At 39.4% G+C, this 17,847-nt stretch overlaps 1 protein-coding gene across 29 annotated transcripts in view; it reads left to right on the top strand.

Moving 5' to 3' along the window:
* The window catches only part of CELF2 (CUGBP Elav-like family member 2), a 440,299-nt gene that overhangs the window by 364,512 nt on the left and 57,940 nt on the right, over window positions 1-17,847 (top strand). For 19 of the 29 annotated variants that reach the window (XM_039519503.1, XM_039519472.1, XM_039519478.1 and 16 more), the window contains 3 exons: window positions 1,704-1,838; window positions 12,636-12,665; window positions 14,523-14,602. In XM_039519503.1, coding sequence (XP_039375437.1) covers window positions 1,704-1,838; window positions 12,636-12,665; window positions 14,523-14,602 — 245 coding nt within the window. The remainder of the gene's footprint in view (window positions 1-1,703; window positions 1,839-12,635; window positions 12,666-14,522; window positions 14,603-17,847) is intronic. The other 10 variants (XM_039519496.1, XM_039519494.1, XM_039519495.1 and 7 more) reach the window with 1 other exon arrangement.

The following is a 17,847-nucleotide window of genomic DNA, read 5'->3' as shown; positions in this document are numbered from 1 at the left end:
CAGGCCACGTGACTTCTCTGTGTCTCAGTTTCAGCATCTGTAAAATGGGTGTTCATAGTACAAATACCTATAAAAATATGGGTCGCACTTTATATTATGGTTCTGCTTATAAAGGATGAACAATTGATTAATATATGTAATCATAGATGTAATAAATGGTAAAACAATCATGCCCTATCGAGCACTATCGTAGACCCAACCTACATCTAAGTTCTCTTTTTAAAAAAAAAATGAAAAAAAAAAGCATTTCCATTAGCTTTTGGGGTTCTGGAAAATGCATTTTCTCTATGCTTGCTTGTGTAAAATAGCAGAATGCCTTTCTTAACCATTCACTAAAGAAGTACTACCCAGTTAAAAAAAAATTACTCCAAATACCCCTTCTGTCTTCAATAAACATTAGCCTCTGTTTTTATCGCTGAAATTATGTTAAGAGCTCTAAAAGTGTCAATACCAGTAAAATCCCATGGAAAATATATAGGTTTCTTCGTTCTCAGCTGCAATTTATTCAGTTTGACAAACACATGTTAATACATGCAGGGTGGGTCAGAGTGCAAAGGAAGATTCATTTTTCATGAGCACAGAAATGAAAATACTTCATTAAAAAAATAATTTGCACAATAGAAATAAATAAGTGCACCACAGATACTCTGGAATAAAGCTTTCCGTCTGTCTTTGCTTCCTGCAAAATTCTGGCAATCTGCTCATTAACAGTGAATTGGATTTGCATGCCATTTCAATAGCAGAAGAAAGGAGCATTATATGTACCACATAATAAGCCCTTCGATTTTTTTTTAATATAGGGGAGATTGTGAGTTAGCATTAAGTCTTCCAGATCGGAGTGGGGTTATTGCAGTTTATTCCATCTTTGACACCAGTGTATGGCTTGAGCTTTTGTTAAACTTCAGAGCCAGCATACACACCCAGCTAGAACGACCTATTTTACGCTGGCCGTGTGGACGATATAAAAAGAGGTAATCTACCGATCTCTTTGGCAAAGTGCCTGTTGTATTCTTGCAAACTCAACATCATTACCAATCAAAAGATTTGGCTTTTGGAAAGTAATATGCACTCCCCTTGTTGAAGTGCTACCCTGGAACATACATTGTGTCCATTTGAAGAGAGACTACTGTGTCATTATGGGAAAAGAGAGGAAAATTTAATGCATTATTCTTTCCATTGCAGTCACTACAAACCTGCTTCTGAGTGCCATGCATTACAGCTGGTTGAAATGGAAAGCTAGGATCCTTTTCATATAAGAATGTTTTTGCAGAGTATTTCTCATTAACTCATTTTATTATGTGCACTTCGCACCGCCACCCGCTGCCTGTCTTGCTTCCTTTCATACATTTGGGAGATGGGGTGGGGGAGAGTGAGGGAACATATTCAAATTAGAATCTATGCAAAAATATCTTGAGTCTCTGACACAGGATGCTTCTTTCCCTTAGAAATCATGATGGGGAGGGGGATGAAAAATGTCTTATTCATGCAACTAATATGACAATAGCACCCACAAAAAGAGAGAGAGAGAGATTCAGGGAGGAAGAGGGGGAAGGGTTGAAAATATAAAGTGTTTGCCTTAGGACTTGTCTTCAGTTGCAGAGCCAGACTCACATGACTGGAGCTTGGTTTGATGTGGTAATGAAGCATTGATCACAGGAAAAAGATGAAATGGCCTTTGCTCATTCATTATTTTTATCTTCTAGCTGTGGAAGACAGAAAATTGTTCATAGGAATGGTTTCGAAGAAGTGTAATGAGAATGATATCAGGGTGATGTTTTCTCCATTCGGCCAGATAGAAGAATGCCGAATTCTTCGGGGACCTGACGGGCTGAGCCGAGGTGAGTGTGCAGTCTAGAAAGTCTCTTTCCTTAAGTGCTAATTGGAGCTATATGTCACAGTCAGGGTAGATGTAGCCACTGTCTGCAGCGAGAGGCTACACTGTAATATGTCCCACGTGGCGGAGTTACCCACATGAACTTTTCACAGTGACTGAAATTATCACCTTTTATTTCAAATGTCAGAAAGGTCTCAGTGCCAACATATTAACTTGTGTTATCGCGCTGTTTGTCAGATTGAAAAGGTACCGTTGAACCCTGACATCTCCTATTTTCCCTACCACAAAATCAGACCCCCCCCAACACACACACACACACACACACACACACACACACACACACACACACACTCGTATTGTGTACCAGGGAAAACAAATGACTAGTTTATGGCACCTGGAGCCACGCAAACTGGTCCATGCTATAGTATCCCTCTACCCCTGCATTCTTTGTAACCATATGTAAAATGTGGCTCTGTATTGCCTCTGGAATAAAGGGGTTAACTCCTAGAGTTTTGCCCAGACAGAACTCATAAAGGGAGCTTTCTTAGCTCAAGTCCCTAGGTCCAATTAGAGCCAGCGCAGGCGTGCCAAACTGCAGTGCATAGTGCAGTCATATGAAAGACCCAAGTTCTGGACCACATGCCAGACTCCTATTTTATTGGGTTGGAAATTAAGTGCAATGCAGACTTTGATACTTGATCACCCCACTCCTCCACCCCGTTATATATGCAGCATATAGCATTTTGTACCTGGAAAAGGCTCTTGAAAATATATAATAAAAAGAAAAGCAGATCTATATCAATGACCCCTGCTGCATATTAAGCCTTTGTTGTATTGACCTGGAATTACTCAGACAGAACAATCCTTCCCACCAGCTAATGACATATGGAATTGAATTCGGAAGAGGATCAGGGCAAGCTTGTCAGCCTTAGGGGAACAGTGCCATAATTTCAGCTACCACAATTTAAAGACACAGGGAGTAAGAAATACTCTAAAATGTGGGGTTGTTAATTTTATTAAGGAGAAGCAAAACTCAATCATTCTGTTTTGGATATTTTTCCCCCTCCAAACATGAAAAAAGTACATAGGAATCACAGTTTATGCATTTTATTACATTTTCAAAACACAGAATAATTTGTGGGGTTTTTTTTAACTTCTGAAGCATATTGTTTCTTTTAGACTTTGGTTTCTATATGTGCAGCCACTTGTGGTTTTTTAAAAAAATTATTCTGAGCAGCGGTTTGTCCACAATGGATATAAAGTCCAGCAGAATAGGTTGGGAACTGGGTGTCAGTAGGTCATCTGTGAAGGTGGTAAGCAGGGGCCGTACCATCTCCATGTAAATAAGGATAAAAAAATCACTCACTGAAAAAATGCTCTGTAAATTAATGGAAAACCATATGTTCTGTTTGTGAGAGTTGGCCGAGGAAAATCAGGGCCTACAATTATATGGACTTAGACTCTCATCCCACAGCTGCATGACTGTCAAGAAATTGCATGATCCTGGCTTAGGAGTCTAACTTTAGATATTCTTTTTATTTATTTTTTAAATCTTGGCCACAGGAAAATAAACCTGCAGTGGGGAGTTGCTGGATAACTATTTCAATATTTAGACTAGATTATAAACTAGAGAATCAAGTCTTTGAGTCTTACAAGAGTTATTTGACGCCTCTGCATAATTTAGGAGCGGAAGCCAGGTAGTGGGTATCCAAGTATTCCCCAAATCTTGTTCAATAGAGGTTTTCCATCATAATCCCAGATCACGAGAGCCTACCGGAAAGGGTAGGATGGGGGTATTTTTATTCCTCAATAGGTGGCAATTGCTATCGCCAGTTGCAAATTGATTGAGTATTGCAGTGTAGCCCATTGAGCAGATGTTGTAGTAGTTTAAGGTTAATGTGCAAAGCTTTCACCTTTGGAGACCGAAGAGCGTGTTCCAGGTACGTCACACTCAAACAGGTATTGGGATGTATTGGCTTAGCGGAGCTATAGCTTCTCTAATATTTGAGTTTATTCTCACAGTCACTCACAATAATATGATACCAGGCTCTTTTGTTTCCTGCCTGTGAAACTTGAATTGCTTTCTACACCCATGCTACAGCCCAGTTTCCAGGCAGATGTTTGTCAACGTCACAAAACCATCAGATCAAGAGAGAAAACCAAGCACTGGGAAAGTGCCGAGTGTTGAAGAACTGAACTGAAGTGCTGCAGGAGAGCTTTGGGTGGGAGGAATCTTGTGTGGCATAGAACCCAAATCGGATTCTTTAAAAATAGAAGGAAAATTAATACAATTAAATCCTGCAACAAGTTCCAACATTTAAATGGATTCTCATTCATGTTACTGTTTCCAGTATGTTAAATTCCCCACACCATCTTTCTTCTCATGTGTAAGAGCCCACAGCTTGACTATTTCATCTTCTTCTCAATCAGCTTGCCTTAAAAATTAGCATATCATGATACCTCAGAAATAAAGAGCATGAAAAAACACATTTACTGGTATTTATGCAAACTTTGGAGCTATGTAAAATGTGTTAGGGAAGGAATCTTTAGTATTAACAGATGTGAATTCTCAGTTCCAAAGGACAGCTACTGACTAGAGTGCTAGGCAGAACAATTCAGTTTTGGCTGTTATTTTTCTCTTAGTAAGGAATGAAAGCTTTCCGTCAGCTTTTGGAACCTGCTCACGGAAGAGTAGCAACACTTTTGTTGCTAGTATAGCAACGTTAGACTATAACGTTGTAGGGTAGACCTAGGATTACCTCACAGTTTGAACAGGAAAAAGAATGCCTGTCTACAATGGTAAAGGAAAAGGTAACACTCTGTGATGAGTGTGATATAGGTGCTTAGATAAGGAGACAGAGAGATTGAGCTGGTTGTTGATAGTGTAGTTTCAAGCCAAGAGTAGATATGGGTCTAATAAATTCACACCTATTCTGCCACTGTAGATAAAGGTCCATCCGCATTTCCACTCCAAATTTGTATTGCCAGCTGTTTGAAACTCATGTGTAAAAGTAGCCTAAAGACATCATACAAAGTTTCAGTGATGGAGCAATGTATTTTAAATGACCTTTCTAGTGTCTCCATTTAGTCACTTTATTCCCACTGATCTTTGCTCCTGCAACTGAAAAATGGTTTGTTTTTTCCAGCTGTACCTGGTTTGGCTGCAACCTAGGTACAGTGAGTAGATAGTGGCCAAAAGTCATTACCATCTGATGACTGTTTCACAGCCCATGTGAAGTTAGTGAGTTGATGTGGAGCACAGTTCCCAGTTGGTGGATGTCTGTTTAAGAATAAGAAAACACAACTGACTGTCTAAGCAGTGAACCTGAGGACTGAGGGATATGGAGACTGTCCTATTCTCTCACCACTACAACTCAGGTTCATATGACTGCATAGGGAATCTTGCCAATACCTTTCCTGTATCTGTTCTACGGGTAGAGGGATTCAGCCTCCAGCTTAAACCACTTTTTTAAAAATTCCCATTGTTGATGTCCTGCACTACACCCCATTGTCATGTCAAAGCAAAAGTGAACTGACTGGGATGATTAAGGTTTTAAATCACTTATTGAAAAGGGTTTCCAGAAATCTATGAACTTTTTAAAGAAACCCAAATCTCCTGGCCCTGTGATCTGTCTACCAGAACACTACTGCCAACACAGACAGCTGTCAGCTTGTGGATGGAACATGCAAATGGTAGCCCAAAGAACCTGAGTTTGATTCCCAGCTCTGCTGCTGACTTTCTGTGTGACCCCAGGAGACTCACTTAATCTCTTCTTGTGCCTCAGTTTTCCCATTTACAGTAGAACCTCAAAGTTACGAACACCTTGGAAATGGAGGTTGTTCATTACTCTGAAATGTTTGTAACTCTGAATAAAATGTGATGATTGTTCTTTCAAAAGTTTACAACTGAACATTGGCTTAATACAGCTTTGAAACTTTATTACACAGAAGAAAAGTGTTGCTTTTAACCTTAATTTAAATGAAACAAGCACAGTTTCGTTACTGTGTCAAATTTTTAAAAAACTTGCCTTTATTTTTTAGCATTTTATCCTTAACACAGTATGGTACTGTATTTGTTTTTGTCTCTGCTGCTGCCTGATTGCTTACTTCCAGTTCCAAATGAGGTGTGTGGTCGACTGGTCAGTTTGTAACTCTGGTGTTCATAATGCTGAGGGTCTACTGTACCTTTGTAAAGTGCTTTGAGATCAGTAGGTCAAAATCACTATATTCCTGCTAAGTAGTATTAGTTAATAATAATAATAATAATAAAATCCTCTTATCTTTATCACAGGAGCTCCATATAGCAACTTACAGAGATGTATTGCTAAGTACAGATTTATATAACAGACACTGTAGTCAATTGGGTCAAGAGCATGCATTGGACGAACCTGCTAAGTATGTGTAAAGACAGTTAGATCTAAAATGTGCATTTGATAAGGTCTCTAAATGCATATTGCCACAGCTTTTAAAGTCTTGTTTGTCTGATTTCAACATGACAATATTAAGCAAGTCAGGCAAGTGCATGCTTAGGGCTAGTCTACACTTACCAGCCGGGTCGACGCGGTGAGTTCGACTTCTCGGAGTTCGAACTATTGCGTCTAATCTGGACGCGATAGTTCGAACTCCGGAAGCGCCGCGGTCGACTCCGGTACTCCACCACTGCAAAAGGCAGTGGCAGAGTCGACCTTGGAGCCGCGGACTTCGATTCCGCGGCGTCTGGACGGGTGAGTAGTTCGAACTAGGGTACTTCGAATTCAGCTACGCTATTCACGTAGCTGAACTTGCATACCCTAGTTCGACCCCCGCCCTTAGTGTAGACCTGCCCTTAGAGTGCTGTTAAAAATCTGGTAATAGGGAATGTCTGTTTTAAAGAACAGATAGGAATGGTGTGGGAATCAGCCCCCGATCAGGCAGAAATTCAGCTTTGCAAAATTCCATTCATCTGCAGTAAGTAGGAATTGTTCATTTGTGTGTTTTTAAAAAAGAGAAAAAAGGGCAAAATAGCATTGTTCATTTTTTGCATTATCACTTATGGCAGGGGCGGCCAACCTGAGCCTGAGAAGGAGCCAGAATTTACCAGTGAACATTGCCAAAGAGCCACAGTAATACGTCAGCAGCTCCCCATCCACTAACCCCACCCAGCACCTCTCACTCACCGGCAGCCCTGCCAATCAGTGCCTCTCCCTCCCTCCCCACGCCTCCCGCCCTCCGCAAATAGCTGTTTTCAGTGCGCAGGAGGCTCTGGTGGGGAGGAGGGTGGAGCGAGGGCATGGCAGGCTCAGGGGAAAGGGCAGGGACCTTGGGGGAAGGGGTGGAGTGGTGGCAGGACCTGGGGCTGAGCAGGGGGTTGAGCAGCGAGCACCCCCCAGCGCACTGGAAAGTTAGCATCTGTAGCGCCTATGCAAGGAGACGCATATTAACCTCTGAAGAGTCACATGCAGCTCTGGAGCCACAGGTTGGCCACCCCAACTTATGGTAAAGAACAGGTGACTAGTTTCTATGCCTGGAACAGGAGATTTTCTGACTGATGTTCAGAGCAGCTTTGCAAGGCTGAAGTAACATAATGTGCCACCCCTGAAGGTGATCTGGGTTTATGGCTAGCCTGGCACTCCTAAGGGTATGTCTGCACTGCAGATAGACACCTATGGCTTGGCCCATGCTAGCTGACTTGAGCTCACGGGGCTCTGGCTTAAGGTACTGTTTGGTTTTGGTGTAAACATTCAGGCTGGGGCTGCAGCCTGAATTCTGGGACCTTCCCCCTCACAGGGTCCTAGATCTCGGGCTCCAGCCTGAGCCCAAATGTCTACACTGCAATCGAACAGCCCCTTAGCCGGAGCTCTGCGAGCCTGAGTCAGCTGGCCTGGGCCAGCTGCAGGTTTTTAATTAGACATATCCTCAGTCTACATGGGGTGGGAGACAACACTATTGAGACTATATGTTCAGCTTCTTGAAGGAAGGCTTTGATAGTGCCTTTTATATGAGGATTTCAAAGCCCTTTATACTACAGGTTTGCCACTCTGCCATTTTTCAGGTTGTTGAAAACTCTGGCAAGGTTACAGTTTCATTTGTCCTTTTGCCACCATGTAACTTTTCAAAAGTTGGAGAAGTTTTGATAAATTAGGAGGAAAAAGCATGTGGGAGTAGGGAATGAGGGGCAAAAAAAACTAGACGTTATTCATGCTGTCGCATTCTTTGTCAAAACAGAAAATTAAGAGAGAAGGGCAAAAACAAACATTTGAAATTTAAAAAAAAATCAAAAACTGAATCAAAGGAAATGTTTGATTTGAATCAAACTTGAAAATTCTAATCAAACTTTTCCCATGAAAGATTTCAAATGACAATTTTGAGTTCAAAATGTTTCATGAGGGGGGAATGTCTTTTCAACACACTGTCATTTTAAATGATCTCCTTAAGGCTGTATAGGAAGTCAGTAGAAGAGGGGGAATAAAACTGAGGCACCAAGACCCCAAGCTTCTTTCTCTAGCTGCTCCATGACAAAGCTAAATATCAAATTTGCCCTCATTACATCTTTTCAACATTCTTTCTCTAGAAAGATTGGCTTGAAGCAGGACAATAACTGACAAAACTTTCCATTTCTAGAAAGTGGGTCACTCGGGTTGCCAATGGAAAGTGGTCTTCAGTGTGGGTCTAACTCTAGTTTGGTTCTATGTAAATTCCAACTACTGGGGCCTACGTTTTCCAACATCATTAGTGATTTGGGGTATCCAACTTTGAGACACCTTCATGGATTCTGATTTTCAGAGGATTTTCTCCCAAGGATTTTTTTTTCCTTTTGCCATTACAATGGGAATGAGAAATTGAACCTGTCTTCTGACCTCTAGGTGAATAAAGCCACTCAAGGCCAAGATTCCAGCACATTGACAGAGCATTGTGGGAAGTGCACATTGCTGTTACCTTGCTGTGTCTCTGATATGTAGAAAGAGATGGCTTCAATTTCCAGGGCTCTCGGTCCAACATCTTTCACCAAAACCCTTCTTTCATTTGAGCTGAGATAGTAATAATACTACTTCGCTCTGATGTAGAACTTTTCATCAGCGGATCTCAAAGCACTTCACAATCTTTAATATATTTAGCCTCACAACAGGGAAATATTATCAGCTCTGTTTTTATAGATGGGGAACTGAGGCACAGAGCAGCTGAGTGACTTGCCCAAGGTCAAACAGAAATTCTGTGGTAGAGCAAGGAGTGGCACCCATCTCTCAAGTCCTAGGCTAACTGCCTAATCATTGCACCATCCTTTCTCATGCTTTCTGCACTCATGCTCAGGGCTACAGATCTGTAGAAAACAACATAGAGTAATCCCTCCAGTAAGCAACTACCCAGGGGCATACCAAAAATCTAAGAATATAAGAACATCCATACTGGATTAGAACAATGGTCCATCTAGCCCAGTGACCTGTCTTCTGACAGTGGCCAATGCCAGCTGCTTCAGAAGGAATGAACAGACCAGGTAATCATCAAGTGATCCATCCCCTTCTTATCTATGCCATAAACTATTTTCTGTCTTACAATAAATATGTTGCATAATTGTACTCAGTACATTTGGGGATACTTTGGAGTGGTCTCTTAAGATGGAAGGTTGCCTAATTAGGATGGCCCCTTGTACAGGTTACAGTATACTACTTGTCCAAGTTTTATGTTTAATGAAACACACTAATGTGTGAACCAGAGGAATTCTTAGGCATGGAAAACTCCTGTGCAAACCCAGCCAGAAATAATTAAGGTAATAAAGGTAATAATTGGAGATATACCAATCTCCTAGAACTGGAAGGGACCTTGAAAAGTCATTGAGTCCAGCCCCCTGCCTTCACTAGCAGGACCAATTTTTGCCCCAGATCCCTAAGTGGCCCCCTCAAGGATTGAACTTACAACCCTGGGTTTAGCAGGCCAATGCTCAACCCACTGAGCTATCCCTCCCCCCAACTGGATGTGAATAGATCCTTTCCTTTTATAGACCTGTTCCAAATTGCTTGTAAGTTTTCATTTTAACAATGTCTTCTGTTTCTATAGTGCCTTTCTTCCCAGAGACGCCAAAGCACTTTACAAATTTAAATAGGCTGCGCTCAGGGATCGCTTCAACAGTCACTGATGTACACTCACCTCTGGGATGAAATGTGGCAGCTGATCGACTGGACACAACACCCCTATCATTTAGGAGAAGAAGTGAAGAAGAATGTTGTATCCAGTTGAACTTGGAATTTGGAAAGGCAAAATACAATCACCAGACCGCAATCTGTATAGCCAGAGGCCGAGATTTTGAAAACAACATTTAATGGGAATTGAGTATCCCAGTCTCTTATCTAGCTTTCAAAATTTCTTCTAGGTCACGAAATAGTAGATTGATAAAAAGCCACTGAGATATTTTTAAATAAATTTGATTCTTTATTTGATGTAACTCCACCTTTAGCCACGTAAGTAAAAGTGATCTGATTCATAGATGTCTGTAGTCCTTACAGCTCACATTGACTTCACTGGGAGTTGTGGGTTCTCTGAAAAACAGGCTAGTTTTATTTAGGTGAAATCACGTTTGAAAATGTTCTGCTTCCTATGTCGTTCACAAGTCTTTTTCAAGGTTGTACAGACGTTCTTATGGAGTACTGTGCATATGCTTCTGGGGTGGCAGCTCCAAAGGATATCAATGGTGGCCTAAATAAATCATCATTTACTTCAATGGGAGCACAGTTAGGCCAAAACTTAGCGCTTTTGAAAATCATCCTGGAGCAGAGATTCCTGGTATTTGGGGAGGGGAGAGAGGGGAGAGGCATTAGAGATGTATTGGTGATAGGTTTGCCAGTTCTCTCTAAAATCTGTTGTAATTGTGAGAAAAGACAAAACATCTGAGTTTAGATATCCTTTCAATGGAGATGACCGGTGTAATAGATGTGTTTCCAAAATCTGTACTGTGGCAGGGCAACCTGCTTCCCTCCGATTCCCTCAGTAGGAGAAAATTACTTTAAGAAACCTTTCCCCAGTCGATCTATCTGTTCTAGCAGGTTGGAAGGCAGCCTTACAGAAATAAGTGAAATTCACCCCCTTTCTTTTCTGTTAGTGATCCCTGACATTTTGAAAGTAGAGATAACAAATAATTGCAAGGTGAATTACAGGTTGGCCACATTTACAAAATGATTTTTGTTGATACTCACTCGGTGATTTAAGGGGAAGTAATTTCCATGTTGTCTTGGCAACAAAAAGTTGTGTCTTCATGTTCTTGTTACTATATTTTCCTCTCCTCTTCCCTCTCTTACATCTACCCTCCCCTCTGCCCCCCAACTGAGCTCCACTGCTCCTATTTGTAGTAGAGAATTGCTGAGGCCATCTAAGGAGCATAGGACTTGCCATAGCAGATCAGAGAATTGGTTCATCAGGTCCAACCATGCTGCCTTTGGCAATGTCCAATACCTGATGCTTCAGAGGAAGCATGCTCCTTGCCTTAGGCAATTATACAGTGTTTTATATGATGAGGTGAGGGGCTGTGGAAATCCTTCTTGAAGCATGAGATTTGATTAGTCTTATCTTAACATGCATAGCTACAGTGTTATTAATGGTTATAAAGCTGTCTGTATGTATCTCAAATAACCACCTGTGGCCATGAATTCTACAGGTTGATTGTACACTATGTAAAAGGAGTAATCCCTACCATTCACACGGCAGCATCCCCAGCATGGCAGATTTGGATTTTGCAGAAGGAAAGTTTTATAGAGATATAGATATATAGCTATATATAAAAACATTGTTTTTATCCTGAAACAATGGTTGGAAAGAGCTGTGAACTCATTCATCTCAATGTTGTGCTGATTCTAACAATGACACTTTAAAGGCCAGGTTTTCAAATAATTTAGTAGTGCAGTTGCACACTTAATTTGTGCCCACAATTATTTGTGCAAATCAGGTAATCATATGCACAACTGGCCAGTGGTTATCAGTTGGAAATTTGCTGTGGATTGTGGGTAGGATATGGACCAAATTTTGTAGCCCTGACCCCGCAGACCATAATGGAAATGTAATTCAGCCTCCCTCGCTCTATAGGATGATTTTGAGCTTCTTGGAATAGAGCAAAGGGTGCACACACATTCGTCATGGGCTTCACAGGGAACAAGTTTCCTTTAAATGAATAGCTCCATATATGGTATTTTACTGTTATAAAAATCGTTTCATGCCAGAACATAACAGTTAGAAGCCTTTCAAATGAACTTGGGTTGGGAGTGAAGAGGGAGGCTTTGCCATAATATTGGCAGTGAAAGCCCCCCAATGACTTAGCTTTGCGGTTAAAAAGGAAATGAGCAGGGAGGGAGGGAGGTGAGGGGTGGGAGGTCGTAATCTGCTCCATCTATATGGCCACATAGCTTAATTGTCTGCTGCTTCAATTTTCTTTTGAGACCTGCTAATTGCAACATCTCTCAGTAAGTTACTTACAGCTGTACTGCTGGGTAGAAATTGTGATAAATGCATAAACTGTGTCTTATTGATTCTTGTTGACATTTTACATGGTTCTTTTGCATTCTTAACCTCCACTTGGTAATTGTCACTATGGTACAAGCTTGTGGATAATAAGAGCAAGGGAAGTGAATGAAACGGTTCCTTGACCATTCAACGCAATATTATCAAAAGCTCTGTATGTTTTCCCCCAATATATCTCTAATAGTTTGTTCTCTCCCCCATTGAAGTCACAAGATAAGAAATGAAAACGCTTAGTGTTATTTCCTATATTAATAATAAGAATAATGTTTTTAAGAGAGATTACTTTGAGACTGATGGTAAATTTGGGCCTCTTTAATTTTAGTGCACAGCATCAATATGGAATCTAGCAGAGGTACTGTAGCTTATTTACCATTCTACTACACATTTTGTCTAGAATGCCTTATAGAAAGATGTTTGTGAAATTATTTTCTTTGACAAAAATTTTTTTCTGGATAACAGTAGTAGCAATATAATGTGTCTAAATAATAAAAAAACATCATCAGCTGTTCTGTTATCTGAGAAATATATAAAGTAGTGCAACACTACTGTAAAATCTGCATAAATAATTCTAACTTTAAAATTTATAATGCTAATCTATCAGTAAGATACATAGTGGATTAGTTTCCCTTGTATCAAGGGATTTTATATTTTTTCTTTAAAAAATTACCGCATGATGCAAAAATGCATTGACTTTATTTTCATGACTAGATGTAGTGCTTTTGGGTAATGATCAGGCATTGCTTTCTCTTACTGTTGTTTGATTAAAATGTTAATACAGTCTTGACTTGATAATCTTACCAGGTACATACAGATCAAAAGAGAAAAGATGTTTTATGGCTCACAAATTGATTTATATAAACCAAGCAATCTGTTTCCTGCTGGATTGCAAAATGGTTTATTTTGCCCATTGGCCACAGGGGCAACAATATTACATTTTTGGTGCCAGAACATAGCTTTCATGCCTTAGCTCTAAAATGACAATATGCTTCAGCCTCTCTGTGTTTAGATTTGCTTCATTTGGAAATCTTTTAAGTAGTAATAATAATAATGTTTTGAGGAAATTGAGTGGAACACTAAATTATTCTCTGAAACCTAAGTTCAAACTGTGCAAGGCTAAGGGAGCTGAAAATCAATGCACTGTTAAAGTCATTAGAGATCACAAGTGAAATAAGTCTGTGTTGCTTTAGCTAAGCTTTTAGTGTGCCATGGTATTATTACAAAATCAGCCTGAATCTGCATTAATTTCACAGTCTTTTTCTTTAAGATGCCCAAGGGTGCATGAAGAAGAATAAAATGTAAATTTCAGAAGGCCGTGTTTTTATTAGTTAAAAGGGCAGTGAGCCGTGCGCTACTAAACCTGACCTACACCATGGCCAGTATTGGTATGAGTAGCAATAAAGGGGAGGCCAGCAGGGGGAAACAGCTCCGGCACTGAGCTATTTTTTTTCTATGATTTAAAAGGGAAAAAGTGGTTTTCAATTATTCACACACACATACAGCCCCAGTATATTTGAAGGAGGTCATAGTTTTTGTCGATCAAAGAATTATGCTTGTACCTTTAAGTATCAGGACTTCAAAAAAACAAAACTCGTAAAGATTTTTATTTGAAAAATTCATTTTTAAAAAATATTTAAATTCCACCTGGATTACTGAATTTGGTCTGGCAGCATCACTGGGTCTTCTGGCACTTAGTTTCAAAGCATTTAATACATGTTTTCCTCATTCTTATTTGTGTTCACACCATCTTGATGAAATTTACCAGTGGCATTATGAGCTCTTTACATTTCTACTTAATTGCCAGTGATGCCGGCAGTTTATTTTAAACCAGCCATAAATTTAAAAAAAATAGCAGGTAGCTGCTAATGCATGCTTTGGAAGGGATTAAAATATACAATCCAAACTTTACATTTTAGAGCATACAAACAAGCCTTGCTTATTTCAAACCCTGTGGCTCAACAACAACAAAACAAAAACCTCCAAACCCTTTTCTCCCACCCTCACCAATCTAATTTTTTTCTTTCATCTATGGTCAGATTAGCAAGTCAGCACTGTTGATAAATAAATTAGAGGAGTTGTTTACTTTTATGTACTACTGAGAACAGTGTCGTCTTGTGGCCGTTCTCGTAGACTGTGTTGGTTTAACAAGCGTCCAATCCTTTTGTCTTGTTGTTTTTTGTCTTTCCTGCTCCCTGTCCCCTTGTTCCCACAGGCTGTGCGTTTGTTACATTTTCTACAAGGGCAATGGCACAGAATGCAATCAAAGCCATGCACCAGTCTCAGACCATGGAGGTACAGTACTGTATCATCTGCCCTTTCTTTGTTTTCTTTGTGCAAATGATTGTGAATGGTAAAGCCATGGTCTCCTGGAGAAGATCAGCCACATGACAATCTCACAGATTTAAACGTTCACAAAACTCACTCTACCTCTTTTCATGACATTTATTTTTCCGAATGATCTTGAAACACAAGTAAAAAGATCTCTGGGTTGAACCCAAGCATTGCTTTTATAATGCGTCCAGTGGCATTCAATAGAAAATAATCATCAATCAATCAATAAATAAAAACATGTGGGGACTGAATTATCTTTTAACTTAAAGAAAAACAAAAAAGCCTCACTTTATTAGATTTTTAAACATTGAAGTTTATGCTACTCTGGGAAAAGGCTCAAAAAAGATTTTTAACCTGGCCATGCCAAGTTCCTAGTGCATATGTTTGGGAATTTTGGGGGGGGTTGCATATGGAATCTCTTTTTAAGTTAATATAATTTCTTCTACTTTATGTAGCCAATAAAAATGCTAATTATGTCAGAGCACATTGAAGAGCTGGACTAGCTGCAGTGCACTGCCATGCCAGGCTCTGTACAAGCAGCAATCTTTTATTCCCTAAAAACGGCATCATGCTTTCTAATAATGAGCAACACGAAGCTTTAACTTTACTTACTTGGTGCAACTACAGTTTCAGGGTAAGATCCACTTATCGGCATAGTTATCGCATTGCCAAAGCTCATCTGGTGGTCTCAGCTTTTTTAGTCTGTGATTTATGTCGTGGTCTCAGAATTTTGCACAAAAGGTCTCACAAGAGTACTAAGCCTTTACTTATTCTGGATCTTCTAGTTTAATCATTTGAGAGTGCATGTTATACTGTATTATGTATACCGTATCTTTGTGTACTGATGATTTTCTTGGAGGTGGCATTTTGATGTTATGTGCATTTGTTTCTTCTTTTCTTTTCTTTTTTTTTAATTATTATTCTTTTTAAATGAGGGCCTTTCAATTTTTTTCTCAAGTAATTTTTCTTTGCAATGCTCTAGTCTCCCAAAGCATGCTGGGTACTAAACAATCATTATTGCGTCATGTCGTTGAGCTGCTTTGTGTAATGAGCGAAGGGAAAGACAGAGGGAAAAAAAGAGACAGTGCATGGAAATGTCAACTGTTTTCTGTACTCTTCCAGTAATGATATTGGCATTGCAAAGCTACTGTCTTTCCAAACATCACATTTGACTTTGGTTAAGTTTATTTTATAATCAATGTGTTTTTCTTTTCAGTGCAATGCATTTTTATAGACTCTGAATATACAGTGTTAGATGAGAATCTGCCACTGAGAAAAATCAGAATTATTGAAATTATCTTCACTAGGAAGCTGCTATTACCTAATATATTTTACTGTGCACTATGACACTATATATGGAATAAAAAGTGACATTTTAGTTCATTGAAATAATGCTTCTTTTTATTTTTCTGCCATGCACTGCCCCATTAATTTGGGTCGCTATATTTTTGCTACTTTTTGGTTCCACATAAAACAGAAGTGTTGTTAATAATGCTGTGGTTTTGATGTGTATTTTCCATGTGTTCCCATGTATTTTTGGTCTAGGGTAATGAGTTTTACATGAATCACCCTCAGTCAGCGGATGTTGTAAAATGAAATAATCATTGAAGGTCAGATTCTCCCTTTCATGTGCTGAGTATTGTACCATACTTCAAACAAAGCCCCATTGTGATATACTTCCTTATGTTGAATAGTACCTTATGCCACAGGTAATCCAATTGTTTGACGTGAGGAAGTATATCACAGTTTAGCCCTATATAAATAGCTACTCTCAGAGGAAAGTACTATTCAACAGCCTTAAAGGTTGGAGAATCTGCACCTATAATTAGGGTACACATAAGATCCGAAACTGACAGGGCGGTTCAGAATATCCTGGACTTTAGCATCGTGATGTCGTCTGGGCTCAGATCTGTAGCAGAACTGATGTGCTTACTCTTTTGTGGGAGGTGGCGCAGCCCTTGCAGCTCACCAATTCATGGCATGGTACCAATAGGAGTCTGCATGTTCTATCTTGCCAGCAGAAGGAAAGGTACATAGGCAGTGCTTCCCGTTAAGAAGGAGAGATAAAAAGCAGCCATAAAATAATGAGGTAGGAGATACCCCATACCTGCTTGAATAATGGGGGGTACCTCTCCAGACAGAAAGAAGGTATTGTTCTGGTCAACATTCAAAAGCATTTCCTGCCTCTTGGTTATTAATGTTAATGCTATGACGATAAAAAGTTGACTTTTGAGAGGCGCTATGAAATCTGGACACTCTCTGAAATAATATTGCCCCTGGGCACTTTGATTTCATGTTTTATGAGTGAAAAAAAAGACATTTAAAATGGAAGATTATGTATTATGCAATCAAGTTTCAATTGAACCACTGAAGTTATTTTTTTCTGATTTCATTATTTTCAGTTCTTTGGCACACATCATTGACTAAAATGTATTTTTCAAAGTGACTCAAAATGATGAGAATGTTCATGTTCAGAAGAGCAAGTGTCTCCTGGAAATAATGAATGTTCCTATTGCTCTTTGTCTTTTAGTCTCTATCCTGGTTTAAGCAACTCATTTTTAAAGCCATTATCGCTGCCCTCATTTTCTGCTTTTCTACCTCATTTTTGTATTTTTTTTAAAAAATCACTCAAATGGAGGGTTAGCAGGAGACACTAATTTGTTAACATGGAATAAATAGCAACATTTTTCTCATGTAGAGCCATTTTGCTACATATAATTTCAATATTCAGAATGTTTGCTCCTTTGAAAATGATGAAATAAGAGCAGAAATTGGAAAAAATATTAGATTCCTAAATTGCAGAGATATTGTTTTTATACAATTTTCTGGCATTTCAGCATTCATATATATGATATCAGCTGTTGTACTGAGTATTGAGCTGCTGAGCTGAGTACTGGAACAGCCATATACTATTCCTTCATTTTGAAATTCATTTATATTCCTTTGAAACAGACCTAAGAGTTACACGTATGTACACATAGCAAGCAGTAAACTATCACCACGCTTAGCCTAATACCACCAAAGCCAATCTGAAATGGGATACGAGCTTGCTTTTTTTTATTAGCTAAACTGGAAAAATATTTCAATTTAAAAAAAAATAATAAGAGCTTGATTTTAATATTAGTATAAAATCACTGAGAAGAGGCAATTGTATACCAAGCGGACTCCTCCGTAATCTTTATTCAATTGCTGAAGTGTGTATCTCA

This window comes from Mauremys reevesii, linkage group 1 (assembly GCF_016161935.1).
Source record: "Mauremys reevesii isolate NIE-2019 linkage group 1, ASM1616193v1, whole genome shotgun sequence".
Classification (NCBI taxonomy): Eukaryota; Metazoa; Chordata; order Testudines; family Geoemydidae; genus Mauremys; species Mauremys reevesii.
This window is presented reverse-complemented; position numbering and strand designations above follow the sequence as displayed.